Here is a 15,042-nt window from a genome sequence, read left to right on the forward strand (position 1 = left end):
GGTTGGTTGGTGTTTCCTGGGAAGGAAGGGGGAGTTGGTGTTGGAGGATGGGAAGGCGGGGGAGGGGAAAGAGGAGATGGATAGGTTGGAGGAGGTTATCGAGCAGAGGAAAAAGGCGGCAAGAGAGAGGGTTGCCGGCAGGGGGCGAAATGGGGGGTCGCTTGACAAGGGGAAAGGGGGTTGCTGGACGGGGGGGCGGCATGAGAACAGGTCTGGCGAGGGGTCAAGGGCCGTGGAATGCCGGAGACATGGACATGAGTGAAGAGGAGTAGGAGGGCCTCTTTCGCGAAGAGGATGTGGACGTTTGAGAAGTGTACGTAATCGGACGACGACATGATGGACACTGTTTTGTGTACCTTTCTGCACTACATTAGCGATGGCGTTGGGTTATCAATAAGGCTGAATTAAGCATGGGCTGGCGGTTTGGTATGGTATGGCATAAAAGAGGTCAAGGATTGCGGTATGATAACTAGTCATTATAGAGGATCTGGGGTATTCATCCGTCCTTGTTCTTGTATTCGTCCATGTTTCGAGGTCAAAGCTTCTCCTTTGGCCCGACCAGCTCCTCCACCTTGGCGAACTGATAGTAAAAGTCCAGACTCTGGGGGTTGGCGAGGGTCCCGCTTGCTTTGATGGTCTGGCCGGAGACGATCTGCTTGACGGGAAGCTCGACCTTTTTGAGATTGATGGTGGTCTGTCATGTGTCAGTGCCGGGATCTCGCGGGGGGAAAAAGGATGAAAGGGAGAAGCCTACCGGGATTTCTGGCGTCTCAAAGATGTACTTGGGCACATGCCTCTTGCTCAGGTCGTCTGAAATCTTCTTCCTCAACTCATTTACCAACTCCCTTGTGAACTTGTGGCCCGGCTTCATCAACAGGAAAAGCATGACGCTCTCATCGGCATCTTGCTTCCTCCTCTGCCCCACGCAGAGGGAGTCCTGGATCTTGTCGGCAAACCACCTCTCGACAACGCCGTAGATTTCTGCTGAGCCGAATCTGACACCGGAGGGGTTGAGCACACCGTCTGCTCTGCCGAGGAAGGAGATGTTTCCTGTGACGGGGTGGATGACGCAGAAATCACCATGGGCCCAAACCCCGGGGAAGCGGTTGAAGTAGGAGCTGTGGTACTTTGACCCCGGGCTGGCAACCGGGAGCTTGTCGCCCCAGAAGGCGCAAGGAATGTTGGGGAAGGGTTTGACGGCGACGAGCTCGCCAGGCGTGCCGTGGGGGACTTCAACTCCTGGCTCTCCGTCTGGAAGAAGGGAGTCGTAAATGGCAACGTGTACGCCCAGAGATGGCCCCTGCGTCCCTCCAACGTAGACGGGCGTCAGTGGGTTCATGATGCCAAAGCACCCAGCAATGTCAGTGCCGCCAGAGATATTCCCCAACTGGACATGCTTGGGAAAGCCAACATCATAGAACCACTCAAACAGCTGATCCGACAAGACCATCCCGGTGCACGACACCGTCTCCAACGAACTCAAATCCGCCATCTCCCTCGGTGAGATGCCGGCCTTGGCCAACTCAAACATCCACCTCGGGGAAATGCCCAGCTTTGTCGCCTTGTGCTTCGCAGCCAGTTCCACCAATATCTTCGCATCCGGCTGGAAAGGCGACCCATCATAGAATATCGCCTTCCCCCCAAACAACAACGACCCAACATTCGCCAGATACATGATCCACCCCGTCGTGGTATACTGCAACGTAACACTGTCCGGCCCAATCTGCTCGTGCAGCCTCCCCTCCTTGAAATAATTAATCAATATCCCCCCAACCGAGTGCACAATCGCCTTTGGCGTCCCCGTCGTCCCGCTGCTATAGCAAACCAACAACGGCTCACAAAACCCAACCCTCACAAACCCCGGCGGTGTCGGATTCCTCCCCGCCGCACCAACAAACTCATCCAGCGTCATCGCCCTCGGAACCTTCCTCACATCCCTCGCCTCCTCAAACCTCCTGATCGCCACCACCCCCTTGAAATTCTTGCAGTTACCCAACCCAGCCACAACCTCCCCCATCTTCCCCCGCAAGTCCACCACCCTGCCATTGTACAAAGCAGCATCATCCATAAACACCCAAACCGGATCAACCTGCTCCGCCCTCTGCAGGATCCCCTTCACCCCCATATCCGTCGAACTACTACTAAACACCGCGCCCACCCACGTGGTAGCCAGATAAACAAGCAGCGTCTCGATAGAATTAGCCCCCACAATAACGACCCTATCCCCCTTCTTCACCCCCCGTTTCAGCATCGCGGCCGCCAACCTCCCCGCTTCTTTCCTAACTTCCCCGTACGTCACCTCCCTTGTCTCTGATCCCCCCTCCCTGATCTCCACAACAGCGACCTTGTCGTCTTCTTTATGTCTGGTTGATTGCTGCCCGTTTCTGGGGTCACGGGAGAAGAGCATGTTCTCTGCGAAATTGAGGCAGACACCTTCAAACCAGACGGGGACTTGGTCGATTGTGGCTGTTTCGTCCACCACGGTGGTGTACGACCCCGAGTAGAGGTAGTCTGAGGCCTCGAAAACCGCAGACCAGAAGAGGGACCGTTGGGAGAGGGAGAACTGGTGGAGGTCGGAGAAGGACGACAGGGAGAGGTTGTGTTGGCGGTTGAGGGAGCGCATGAAGCGGTGCATGAGGGTTGTTTCCGGGGCGGGGTGCTCCCAGAGCTTGCGGGGGATGGGGTGTGGTGTGGTCATTGTGAAGGATGAGTGTTGCTGTGTGTGAGTTGTGAAAGTGATGCTGAGACTGAGACTGGTACTGGTGGTGTAAGTGATATATACTGTCTCAAAGATTGCGGTGAGAAAAGGAAGCCACCAAGTGTTGACAGGATCGACTGGCGACACCGGACCTCCGCGGTGCAGGTCCACGGCTCACGACTTATAAGAACACGGACCGAGGCAGACGCACAGTAGCACGATGCGGGGTTGGCGGGAAACCAATGCCGCGCGCGTCCCAACAGCTCGGGTGCGCCGTTCCGTCTCGGCTCGGCTGCCGGCCCAAATCGTACATCCATCTTTATCTTTTGTTTGTTTCTGTACCATAACAAAATAACAATACACACCCAAACCCCAAAACTCACTTCCTAAATATATACTCATCAAACATCAACACATTACATTACTTTTGCCCACTCCCCACTCCCCATTCCCAACCCTAACCCCTAACCCCTAGTCCCTTCCCTTGCCCTTGCCCTTTCCATGTCTCTTTCCGGCACCCTCAGTCACGTTTCTCCCATGTGCCAACCCCAAGCAGTTGGCAATCTTGTAAAACACATCAATGTTGCTGTAAGTGCCGCCAAATGTCTCCTGGCACGGACCCCGAGCGTACACAGGCACGTCAGTGAGCGAGTGCACGCCCTGGCTCTCGCTGGTCGGAAGGGTGCCGTTGACGACAAAGCCATTGGGCCTATCCTTGTCGTTCACATAAGCCTCGCCACCTCTCGAAGTGGTGGGAGCACGAGGGGTGGCACCGATTCCGAAATCTTCACGACGATCGGGAGCGGCACCGACGCCAGCAGCGAGGACGTAGCGGGGGTCCCTGTTGAGAAGTGCCGTTAGTCATATTGCTAACCCAGACAGACAAAGATTGATACATACCAGTTCATGGGGAAGTTGGCACCAGTGCCATAGCTAACACCAGGCTTGGGCTCCGTGTACTGCGACAAGCCAGAGTTCTGGTAAACTCCAATGGCATTCCTCTTGCTGCGTTCGTCCTCCTGGGCCTCGGCATACTTGGTGTCCGAGCTGCCAAAGACATCTGTTCTTGTTGTCAGCACTTGTCATCAGCTTGAGTTCATTGAGAGGAGCATACCGAAACCATGACCGTGGTCGGCAGACACAACGATCAGAGTATCATCCAAGATCCTCAACTTCTTGAGCTTCTCGATAGTGGCGCGAATGGTATCATCCATCTCCAAAAGATCACCCAGGGCACGGTCATAGTCCAGCGCGTGCATCTGCTTGTCAATGCTAGCCGCCTCCGACATGAGGAAGAAGCCCTCCTTGCCGCCACGGTTGTGCAGGATATCAACAGCCTTGAGCGTCATCTCCTTCAGACCGGGCAGGTCCTTCGCAGGCTTGGCGGCGCCAGTGGGGTCGTTGTTGATCTCAAGGTTCTCGGGGAAGATGTGCCTATCGATCCAGACCGGAAGATTGTTCTTGCAGAAGATGCCCAGAGCCTTCTTGTCATTGGGGGCAGACAAGAGGGAAGTCTTGTTCAAGCTGACGCTGTAGCCCTTCTTGGCAAACTCGGCATAGTAGTCCTTGCCCTGGTAAGACCCTGGGCCAGCAATGAACTGGTCGGCACCGCCACCAAAGTAGGCATCGGGGCCGTCGGTCTTGGTCCACGAGTAGTTCTGCACGCCGTTGAGGGTCTGGTCGATGAGGACGCCATACTGGGAGCGGAGACGGGAGTGGCCTGAGAGGGCAATCGGCGTGGCGTCGGCAATGAAGGCAGTCGAGACGGCGCCCCACGCGGAGCCCCAGATGCGGAACAACATCTCGACGATGGTCTCGACCTTGGGGTCATCTTGAGGATCGGGGGAGGTGTCGGCATAGACACTGAAAGCCACAGTAAGCATCAAAGCATCAACGGTTCAAGACAAAACTTACCCGAGGGCATTGACAGTGCTCTTGTGACCGGTGTACAAGGCCGAGGCGGAGTTTGCCGAATCAGTGATGAAGGTGTCGATCGAGTGTGTCTACTAGGCATTAGTATCGCTGTATCCTCGCCGACTGGCGCCATGTCATGAACGTACCATTTGGTGTCCCAGAACCGGGAAATCGTCGAGCGAGAGCAAGGTCTGATACTTGCCGTTGACCGTCTTGTGTGCAAGCAGGCGGGCGGCCGTAATCATGTTGGTCGTCATGCCGTCGCCAATGAAGAAGATGACGTTCTTGGCCTTCTTCTTGGTAGCCAAAGGACGAACAGTCCATTCCGCCGTAGTCTTCTTGCCCGAAAAGTAGTTGAGCGTCACCGTGTAGGTTCCAGGCTCGTACAGCGCCACACGACGGTACGCCTTGGAAGCGACATTGACCACAGAGGGGGTCTTTGCGTCCTCTGCGAACAAGTCCTCGAACCAAGAGAAAGTCCACTTCTCAAGCGAGGGCTCAGAGCGGATCTTGAAGAAGTCGGCGATGCTTCGCGGACGTCCACCATCTTTCGAGATGGTCGCCGTGAACTTCTCGTCGGGGACACCATTGTTGAATGCCTCGGATCCGTTCTTGGGGGCGTGAACCTCGAAACGAATGTCGAACTCCTGGCCAGGCAAGAAATCTTGCTGGTCTGGCGGGATCACGCAGCCCAGCGAAGGGCAGGTGCCGAATCTGCGGTAGGTCTGGGCCGAAGCAACAGAAGCCGTGGCTGCCAGCCAAACGGCGGCGAGGTCCAGTCTTGGGAGCATTGTGAGGGTGCCTTGTCCGGGTGGCTGTTGACTTGAGTTGAAGCTACCTCACGCGAGCTCTCAATGTCGTTGATGTCGGGGCGGCAGCAAGCTTATATATACCCCGACCTTGATTTCTGCAGTGGGACGCTGATCGACATGCAATCACATTGCACCGACGACGGCAGCATGCGAGGGGGGCCGTCTTCCTGCTGCTTCCCTTTCCACACTGACGGATCCGGACTCCTCCCTGGGTAAGATGGGGGCATCAAGAAAGGAATACAAGGGCATCGTGAACGTCATGGCGAGTCGTTTCCAACACGTGGCGTGGGTCGCGTAAGTGGTGGTCCTCACCCCATGTCCAAAGAAAACAATAAAATGCCACGGCTCGGAGATGCTTCCAGTGCCGTGATAACTGTCCCGCCCTCGCGCGGGGTGTGTATGTCGAAACCATGTGCGTCATGTCGAGCTCTGCGTGGGCGGTCTTTCGATGTAACTTGATGCCAAGATTTCGATGTTCCACCGCCAACGTGGTTGCGATTCGAGCTCTGATTGGCGACGACTTATACCGATAACCATCCATGCCAGGAACATGGCCAACCCACCCACCGTAGGCCGTACTCCGTTACATTCTCCTCCTCGTTGCGCTTGGCTCTGTTGTGCGTGTTCAGGACCTTCTCGATACGGGGAGAGTGTCGCACGTGGTGAATCGAAAAGAATGCCCAAAAGTCCATGCCCTTCAATTTTTTGCCGCTTTTTTCTTTTCTTCAAATTTTTTTTCCTTTTGGCTCTCTGCCTTTTTTCTTTTCAACTTTTTTTTGGGTGAGAAACAGGCCTTTCTGGTCCCTCTTGCTGACCACGACAAAATGCAAACTCTCCATGATCTGCCTGTCTCAAGAGTCACAGAACAGATCACCGTCACCCCCCGAGACTTTTGAGCTCTAGTTAGCACATCCCTGTGATGAGATGAGCGTGTACAATGTGGCCTTGAACTTTCGCGCTTCTTCCACATCGAACGACACCACGTTGCTGGGGTCGCGCTTCAAAAAAGACGAATGCAACACCATGCCAACCGAGTGAAGACTGGTTAGGGCATAGATATATCCCAGTCCTCCCATCCCATTCCCCAGACTTTCCAGGGTATCGCTTCTCACCCCCCCACCCACGATCAGTTCTTGTCCGATCCTCGCCGTCTCGATAAGTACTTGCTTCAGAGCCTTGGTATTGTTGCTCGCATTTCCACAGCCACCGCTGGTAAGAACGGCCATCCCCTGTGTTTTTAACCACTCCAGGTCGTCCACCCACATCTCATCCCTGGAAGTTGAAATCACCAGATCGAAGGCTCGATGGAAGACACACTTGAAATCATCCCCTGCCAAATGCTTCAACTCCGCAGTTCTCACCCTGTCGACCACCAGCATCTGTGGGACCGAGCAAGATTGTCTCAGAACGCCAAACACAAACCCATCTCCCCGCTCTCTGCTCATGTGCTTCGACTCTTTGAACTTGCGTATATCAGACTTCATCTGCTCGAACTCGGCATCTGAATAAACAAAGTCGGGCCCGAGCTTGGGTGCTCCGCAAGGTCGAATCATGATTCTGACAGGCACATCTTGGAGTCCGGCATGGTCAAGTGAGGCGTTGAGATGCTCGAGTTCCCAGGTGGATGGCGTAAGGCCATTTTGCTCTACATCAACTGTAGTCAATGCACAAAGTTCCCTGCTAAAGATACAGACGTCGGATGACTACTTACCATAGGATCCAGTTCTGTTCAATTCCAGTCTTGTTTTGCCATTGAGCTTTTCTCCGACAGCCTTCACAGCAGCAACTCCATCACGGGGCCCAAAAATGGCAACTTCGATTCCGCTCATCTTGGCTTTGGAGAGCTGGGAAGTTGCTTTGATGGTCAAGAAGGTGTGAGATCCGGATAGGCCTGGGTTCGAAAGCGGTTGATGTTTGGGAGAAGAATTTGGGCGAGGGGAATCGATTTTGAAGTTCCGTTGGCTCAACCAAAGTCCGGACCCTTCCATACCCGAACTTTAATTCCTCACCGGACTAAGAGTGCACCTTCCTCCCCGACAAGAGAGGATACGACATCCGTTATCAGAAGCCACCCGACGCCAGGCAGCACCACCGGGGAGTGAGGGGTAAAAGTGTGGGGAAATACACACATGATGCATTGCAATCAAATCGTGCAACACCTGACCCAAGAAACACAAACAACAAACAGAATGCCAAGCGAGTGCCCCTGAGCCCCTGAATCCTTTGTCAATTGAGTCTTTGGCACCCCGGCAAACACTTGGTCCACATTGCTCCCTCCTTCGTTTTTGAAAACCAACATCTTGAATGGGCTTTCCTCTCAAACAGATTATCCATCTTCAAGCTGCCTTCCACTCTTCATGACCACCAGGAAACTTTGTCCACCAGCGTGCGCATATCACGAACAAAGCTATTGCATCTCACAAAGACCAGAAACACTACCCTAAGATATGCCTAGTGGCAGTTGGAGGAGTGTACTTACGCCAGACGGAAATTTTTTAAACCACTTCCCCGCTACCTCTTTGATGTTGCTCGAGAACCTCCCCATCATCCCCCCTGCGTTTAAACTCGAGAAGCAAAAAGTATGTCCCCGGAATCATTCGATTTTCGCCAGCACCGAGGGGTTTGGCCAGTTGTGGAAGAGACTGATGAATGGTGGGCTATTTGGACGAGGCCCACTCACCTTCAAACTTCTTGCGGGCGAGTTCGCCGCCTGCCACCTGGGTTTCAAAAAAATCTCAGCCAAAGAAATAAAAAATCCAAGACGAGATATTTATAGAAAAAAAAATATAAAAAAATAAACAATAAAAAAAAAAGACAGGCTCACTTTCAGAAAATACATCATCAGCCTCCCGTCTGGGTCTATGGCTTCGATATAGGCGGTTTGGTCCCACTAACTGGAGCTACCAGGGATGATGTCGAGGAACGTTGTGCCTTTGGGCGCTGCGTCTTCGACTGCGGGGTCGATGGTTCGGATCCGGCTATGTTTGAGCAGATGTCCGCGTGGGATGAGCCGGTGTTCTGCCATGACTTTTGCCATGCCGAATTCTGCCATGTCGATCTTCTGTCACGGTTGGTGGTTGAAGTACTGAGTGAGAGCAACGAGACCTACCTAGCCACCTCAGGTACCTCCCTAGTTATACTCACAGAGCTGACAGCTTCTTAGCGGAATCTTGGTGCACTTTTGAAACACACGCCATTCTCGTGACTAGTTACTCTCTGTCGGATGGAGAGAATGTATGAAAGATATGTTGGCTCCCAAGTTATCGATGGGTCATACGAGCTACGCAGTGGCAAATAGGTATGCACCCTCGTGCCTGACGCATGTGGAAAATATCCTACAAGGGGGGACAACAGGAGATGGAATTGAAAAAAAAAATCGAATTGATCAATTGGGAAAAATAGAAGGTAAAGGGAAAAAAATACCATCAAAAAGCTCACCGAGCAGCCCACATTGGGGGTGCCCAGCTACGAAAACCTGTAAAGGTTTTACTTCGCCAAAGGCTCGAGCGGACACCCCTTGGTACTCTTTAGTCCTTACCCAAATCGGTGCCGCGACTCCCAATACTGCTATGCCATTTGGCAGGAGCCGAGTTGGGAGTCTCATTCGATGATCGAAAGGGCGCGGGAGTTGGTATATATACCGTGGGAGCAGGGAGCAAGTGCTCTCGGACGACAACCAACACCGAAAGAGCGTTGCTCTTGACACAGGGCCCTGATGTTATCCAGACCTAGCAGTTAAGAAGTATTAGAGTGCCTAAGCTGGGTCTGTCAATCAGGTAGGTAGCCATCAGTTTCGCTCCCTGTGCAAGTCAGTCTTGAAATTCCAGTCGACATCTTTCCCCTTCGTCTCGATTGCGTGGCAGACATGATAGCTTCTCCGCGGTGTAAACAATAAAGACGACACTTCCGAAGAATATTTATCTATACCTGCCATTAACTTTGCTGGGAAATGTCCGGTGATGCTCCGTAGGCTCATCACGAGTTGACGGTTCTCGCCCATACCGCATGTTACCTAAGCAGCCAAGCAAGCAGAGAACAAACTAATCAAAGAGAGATATCAGTGACACTGAACAGATTTCCTCTCTTTTCTCACATCTTCAACATCCCAACCGACAGCATTTGTCGTCCACCCCGCCACCTAATCCCGAGTGAAAAGGGTTAGGGTTGCACATCCAACTCATCCCTAAGCCAAGCACGCCAGGGATCATCCCCTAACAACTCCCAAGTCTCCACCAACACAAAAAAGCGAGAAAAAAAGTTCAAAAAGAACTCTTCCTTGTTGGAAGGACGCAAAAGCTTGGACGATCCGCCCAGGGGTCGAACCTGGAACCTCCTGATTACTTGATCTTTTGGAATCGTAGTCAGACGCGCTGCCATTACGCCAGCGGACCTTGTTTTTTTGTTGGAGACTCTTCCTAGAGGTTGAGTTTATGATGCCGACATGGTGGCAACAGCATATGGTCAAATACTCCCACAATCCAATGCCACATCTATGTAATGATCCTACTCCTTATCTTTATACAGCTGCAGATAACTTGCTTTGAGCCTATCAAGAATGTCAGCAATAAGCTCGCGAGGTACCAACAAGAGCACTCACCTCATATGCAAATGCTCATCAGCAGTCAACACCTTCCTCTCGGCATACGGATTCCCCTGCTTCGCCTGCGCATCCCCCTCATGATTCCTAACCCTCTCACTCGGCACAGGCTCCAACAGCGTCGTCCCCACAGGGTGGCAGAAAAACGCAATCGAGTACCTCGGCTCAGTATCCGTCTCACCGGCCACAGACGTCTTGCCCGGACCAGGAAACACCACCCTGTGAACTGTGCTCCTGAGCAGCCCATTAGTCCAGTAAGAAAGCAAATCCCCGATGTTCAACAGGATAGGAGGGGAAGGATCATTCTCAGTCCCCGGTGGCACCACAGGAACAGGAGCCCACGTCTTCCCGTCTTGGGTCAGAATCTCCAGACCAGCCTGTCCCTTGAGGCGGAAGAGAAGGGTCATGGAACCGTAGTCAGAATGAGCCCCTGCGCGAACATCCTCCTCACGATTTGCGTCAGGGGTATCGGTGTGGGGCGGATAGTAGAGGAACCGGAGGATGGTTCCCGAAGCGCCCCTTTCGCGGACGTGAGCGTTCTTAAAGAAGTCAGGGGGTGTGACCTGGAGACCGATGCCGAGGAGGGTGTTGATCTTGAGGCAGAGGTTGTAGCAGAGCTCACGGAAGTCGTTGATCTGGCTTTCGTGAGGGGCTATGGTGGGTGGCATGGGTTGGTCGGCTTTGCCGTTGATGAACTCGCCAAAGTTGAAAGCCCTGGACCTACTGTGAGTGATGAAAGCTACGATATATTGGGAGGATACTCACTCTTTGAAGTCACCGACCTGTTGCCTGTCAGTAGGAGGACGGTACATATCATCATGCGACACTTACACGCTGGGTTGATGGATCCAATGTCTCATACTGCATAGCAGACCAGCCGCGGTTGTTCTTCTGAATAGCACATGCCTGCTTCTCTTCAAGTGGTGCTTTGAAGATCTTCCTGCCCTATGATGGTATGGTTAGATAAGCTTCAGACTCAGCTGTAAAGAAGATGGTACCATATCAAATGCGCCATGTACAGCATCGGCAGGAATATCTTTCCCTGTGTTCTTGATGTATATGAAGCCATGTTCAATGGCGGCCTCCACGAGCTCCTTGGCCACCTGCTCCTGATTCTCCCCCGAGAGGTCAATGACGGGAATCTTTGCAACTTTGTTAGCCATTGAAGCCGTCGTATACCGATCCTGATATGTTTGTCGAATGTGTCGTGTGTTCCCCGAGACAAATGATTGTTGAGTTGGTTGTTGAGTCAGAAAAGGAGCCGCAGATCGGTCCCGACAGCCACCGAATGGTCCAACACTAAGTTGCACTGATGATAAGGCAGCGAAGGATGTCAAATAGTTGGACTGGATCGTGTGTCACGATGGAAGCCGGCACGATTCGTAGAGTCAGAAAGTAAATGGATAGTACATAGTCTTGAATTACGTAAACAATATTGCGAGAGCTCAGTTATCCCTCGGCATCAAGATAGATGATAACCGCCCTCTATCCATGAATGAGATCACATCTCCCGGCCGAATGCGGCCACTGTCGGGGTTGGAGTCTATTTGCAGGAAACGGGATTCAGAGACCCAGTTAGTGCAACGATATCGGGCTATCGCGTCGGGTGGTAAACGGTCCCGCCAGCTGATTCATGTAAGCAGTAGAAAGCGATCAAAGTGGGTCCGGCAGCACCACGTCACCCGCGAGTTTGGATCGCCAAAACGATAGAGGGCGACCTGGAAGCTTGGGGACGCGATGCCTTCGGGGGTGCTGCGTGCTGTGGCAGGCCAAGCTGCGGCAGGCTTCTGCGCCTCTTGTCTCCTGCTCCAAAATCCCATCATCACAAAATTCCTCATCTCCAAGGCTAAATTGATTTACTCCCCCGAGAATTCGCGTCCATCACCACTTGTTTTTCCCATTTTCCTCACATCCGAAGCAACTATCGTCATTTTGGCCTGCAGCCCCAGCCGAGCATTTTGATTGTCGTATTGGTCGCGCAGCAATTCCCACCCGCCCGGCGCTCGAGCCGTGACTTCATCTTCGAGTCTCTCTCCCTTTCCCTTTCTTCACCTGCGCCCCCGTCGCACCCACAAACCCACCCGCGAATCATTTCTCATCCCAACGCCCGCAGCCACAGTTGGTTGATTCCGCCAAACCTTTGTCGTCGCAGCCATGGCTGCGTCACCCAGCTCCGCCGTCGCCATGTCTGAGGTCGATGCCAGTTCACCACTACCCCAACACCACCATCACATGGAAAAGTCCTTCATGACGGTGGTCACCGACGACGACGGCGACACCAAGATGGCGACGGCTACCCCAGAACCAACCGAGACGCAGCCTCGGGGCAAGAAGCGCGCCCGTGATGATGGCCAGAATGGCAACTCTATCATCGGCAAAGTCAGGCATTTGAAGAAGAACGATGGAGAGCCGCTCTGGCGCGAAGATATCCAATACGACTTTCTCAAGGCCGTCTTCAACAACGAAGACAAGGTCTTCACCAACAGCTACGAACCACAACGTCTGGGCAAGCAATGCTTTGCCGACCTCTACATCGACACGATGGCCAGGAGTAGCAAGACCAGCAAGGTCCTTCGAGACAAGCTGCTTAGTGATCGCGCTGCCGCCAAGGGCATGGCCATGGTCTGCCTCCTGGTCAACATTGGTCGTATGAACACGACCCTTAATTGTACGTTACCGACATTGCTCTGGCGCTTGAATCGTTGCTGACCATCCTCCCTGTCACAGTTTTCCCCGAGATGCGAGCCCAGCTCCGAACATACCACGCCATTCCGTCCCTCCAAGCACAAGCAGATTCCAACGCATACAAGCAGCTCCAGGATGCGCCCAGGTTGAAGTCCATCTTGAAGGGCGGTATGGAGGACCGGACAGAGCCCAACTCTCTTGATGCCGTCAAGGCCGTCAACGTGCCGAGAACCAACCCGGTCAACTTGCTGTTCCTGATCTGCAGCAACGCTACTAAGGTTGCTGAGCTGCACTTCCCGCCCGGCGGCGAGTTCCACGATCTCATCATGAAGAAGCAGTTCACCAGTGAGAGCCGCGCGAGAGCCTTTTTGTGGATCATGTGGTTCTACCTGGAGTCCGACTTCACCGAGGAAGGATGCGAAGAGAACCCGTTCGGTGCCGGTGTGGACTACGGTGTTGATGTCGCCAATCAAGGAGTTCCACAGCTGGTGCTCATGTCGGAAGAGGAAATGGCACTCGAAAACGTCGATACAGAAGAGGAGAAGAGGTTCGGCCGAGAGAAGCAGGAGATGCGGCGGAAGATCATCGAGGCCGACCAACAGTTCATGGCAGAAAGCCAGACCAAACGAGGAGGTCGAGCTCGCGCCCTGGCTGGAGAGGAAGTTGGTCCGAGCACCGGCATCTTACCACGGATTCGCCCTTCTAAGCACGAGAGCGATCATGATAGTGTCAGGTCGACTCCGCCGCGTGCTTTGCTCGGCAGGCCATCCGTTGGCGCCAGCACTGGACGACGTGGTCCCCACTCACTGAAATATGTGGTCGATGGCTCGTCGCCTGGGGGCCCTCAGCTGGAAGGAATCGTTGCTCGGAAACCTCGACCACCGACTGCTCACCAGATAGCTGTTGAGCGCAATAGAAATCAGCGTGTGGAGTACATCTTGGATCGTCGTCTCCGTAAATCCTATCACCAGGCACGAAAGATTCGCCGTGTTGACGGGGCGATTATCCACGCTCTTCAGAGACTGGAGCAGCTGGACGATGAAGACCCATGGGAGGACAGCGAGGATGAAGACACGGTCAAGATCCACAAGGCGGCCATTGAAAACGCCGGAGTCAATGTTGATACTCACCACTTCCGGGAGAGGGGTTACGGCGGGCTGTGTCAGCTCAAGAATGAGACAGATGACTTTGGCGAGCAGTTCCACGCGTACACTGCTACCCTTCGACGCGTCTCCCGACGGCTCACCCGCTGGGAGAACAGCGATGATCCAAACCTGGGGGTTATCGCGCCGATCAAGCGGCCAAAGGCGACGAATGGAACAGTCAATGGTGATGGTTCCGATGGGGAAGGTGACCAGTCACCTTCCAAGGAACCTATCGACCCCGCCGAGACTGAGGACGAGGCGGAGATGATGTCCGGACGTCAGACCAAGACTGTGCGCCGTCCAAAGGCCAACGGGCTCAACAGGGGTGACACTAATGGTGACACGCCCATGGAGGAGGCCGACGACCTGGATGATGTGGATAGGGGGTTGCTCGGTCTGGGTGATGAGGATGAGGGTGATGGTCAGGGGGATGATGATCTGGATGATGTTGAGAAGACGCTTCTTGGGTTGGATGGGGATTCGGACTCGGAGTAGAAATCTGACTGTTTTTACCTTGGGCCGAAACCTGGGGTTTTTGTCGGTTTTTGCAAAAGTAATCAAAGAGGATAGACGGAGAAAAATGGGTGGATAAACAGACTACCATACACCCAATGCCTCCTCCATTTCTCATGAACTGAGGAAAAGGGGGGTTGTGTATTACATTTCTTGGGGAGGGGAACTTTTTCACTAGGCTTTGTTCGTCGGGATCAAAAAAGAATCAAACGGAGTTTTGGTAAGGGGATTTGCAAGGCGTTTGGGAGGGGTGGGTAAAGGAGGGCAGTTGCCCCTCGAAGGCTGGGCTGGAGAGGGCGCGGATGAGCCATGTTGCCCATCGACACCCCTTGAAGGGCACTAGGATGGGGGAATCGGGTTCTTGCTTTCAGGTGTATACCACCTTTCCTTCATATTCAGCTAGCCAGCGAGAAGAAGAATTACTGTCGTGATAGTTGATTAGTGTGGCAGAAACAACGTGCATTTTTGCTGTAACCTATCTTTTCAATGTTTATTCAGTGATTCCACTACCTGTACCGCAACCTAACGAACAACTACTTCAACATTACAATCAACTCATCCCTCATTCCCTCCCATTCCCACCCCCAGCCGCCGCAGGCCCAGGAGCACCAACCAACCACCCAACCCCACTAACCAACGTCCCCATCGCCGCATTCTTCAACTGATCCCTCTTCCTCG

General features: G+C 53.5%; 5 protein-coding genes across 5 annotated transcripts, besides 1 other annotated feature; 1 reads left to right on the forward strand and 4 right to left on the reverse strand.

Annotated features, from left to right (window-relative positions):
- Positions 1 to 535: 535 nt before the first annotated feature.
- Positions 536 to 2,698, reverse strand: PODANS_2_8630 (uncharacterized protein; the record flags this gene model as incomplete). Its single annotated transcript, XM_001911633.1, has 2 exons — positions 536 to 694; positions 755 to 2,698. 2 exons carry the CDS (start codon positions 2,696 to 2,698, stop codon positions 536 to 538), a joined length of 2,103 nt encoding a protein of 700 aa, XP_001911668.1.
- Positions 2,699 to 3,169: 471 nt separating this feature from the next.
- PODANS_2_8640 (uncharacterized protein) lies at positions 3,170 to 5,403 on the reverse strand (the record flags this gene model as incomplete). Its single annotated transcript, XM_001911634.1, has 5 exons — positions 3,170 to 3,539; positions 3,599 to 3,758; positions 3,813 to 4,561; positions 4,613 to 4,701; positions 4,759 to 5,403. 5 exons carry the CDS (start codon positions 5,401 to 5,403, stop codon positions 3,170 to 3,172), a joined length of 2,013 nt encoding a protein of 670 aa, XP_001911669.1.
- A 920-nt stretch (positions 5,404 to 6,323) lies between these two features.
- On the reverse strand, positions 6,324 to 7,412 carry PODANS_2_8650 (uncharacterized protein; the record flags this gene model as incomplete). Its single annotated transcript, XM_001911635.1, has 2 exons — positions 6,324 to 7,069; positions 7,136 to 7,412. 2 exons carry the CDS (start codon positions 7,410 to 7,412, stop codon positions 6,324 to 6,326), a joined length of 1,023 nt encoding a protein of 340 aa, XP_001911670.1.
- Positions 7,413 to 9,726: 2,314 nt separating this feature from the next.
- Positions 9,727 to 9,815, reverse strand: a tRNA (tRNA-Arg).
- Positions 9,816 to 9,927: 112 nt separating this feature from the next.
- PODANS_2_8660 (uncharacterized protein) lies at positions 9,928 to 11,184 on the reverse strand (the record flags this gene model as incomplete). The annotated part of the gene is made up of 5 exons (XM_001911636.1): positions 9,928 to 9,970; positions 10,022 to 10,735; positions 10,787 to 10,803; positions 10,853 to 10,966; positions 11,020 to 11,184. The coding sequence occupies 5 exons, from the start codon at positions 11,182 to 11,184 to the stop codon at positions 9,928 to 9,930; spliced, it is 1,053 nt and encodes a 350-aa protein (XP_001911671.1).
- A 991-nt stretch (positions 11,185 to 12,175) lies between these two features.
- Positions 12,176 to 14,346, forward strand: PODANS_2_8670 (uncharacterized protein; the record flags this gene model as incomplete). Its single annotated transcript, XM_001911637.1, has 2 exons — positions 12,176 to 12,689; positions 12,749 to 14,346. The coding sequence occupies 2 exons, from the start codon at positions 12,176 to 12,178 to the stop codon at positions 14,344 to 14,346; spliced, it is 2,112 nt and encodes a 703-aa protein (XP_001911672.1).
- Positions 14,347 to 15,042: the final 696 nt, after the last annotated feature.

Source organism: Podospora anserina, chromosome 2 (assembly GCF_000226545.1).
Source record: "Podospora anserina S mat+ genomic DNA chromosome 2, supercontig 2".
Classification (NCBI taxonomy): domain Eukaryota; kingdom Fungi; phylum Ascomycota; class Sordariomycetes; order Sordariales; family Podosporaceae; genus Podospora; species Podospora anserina.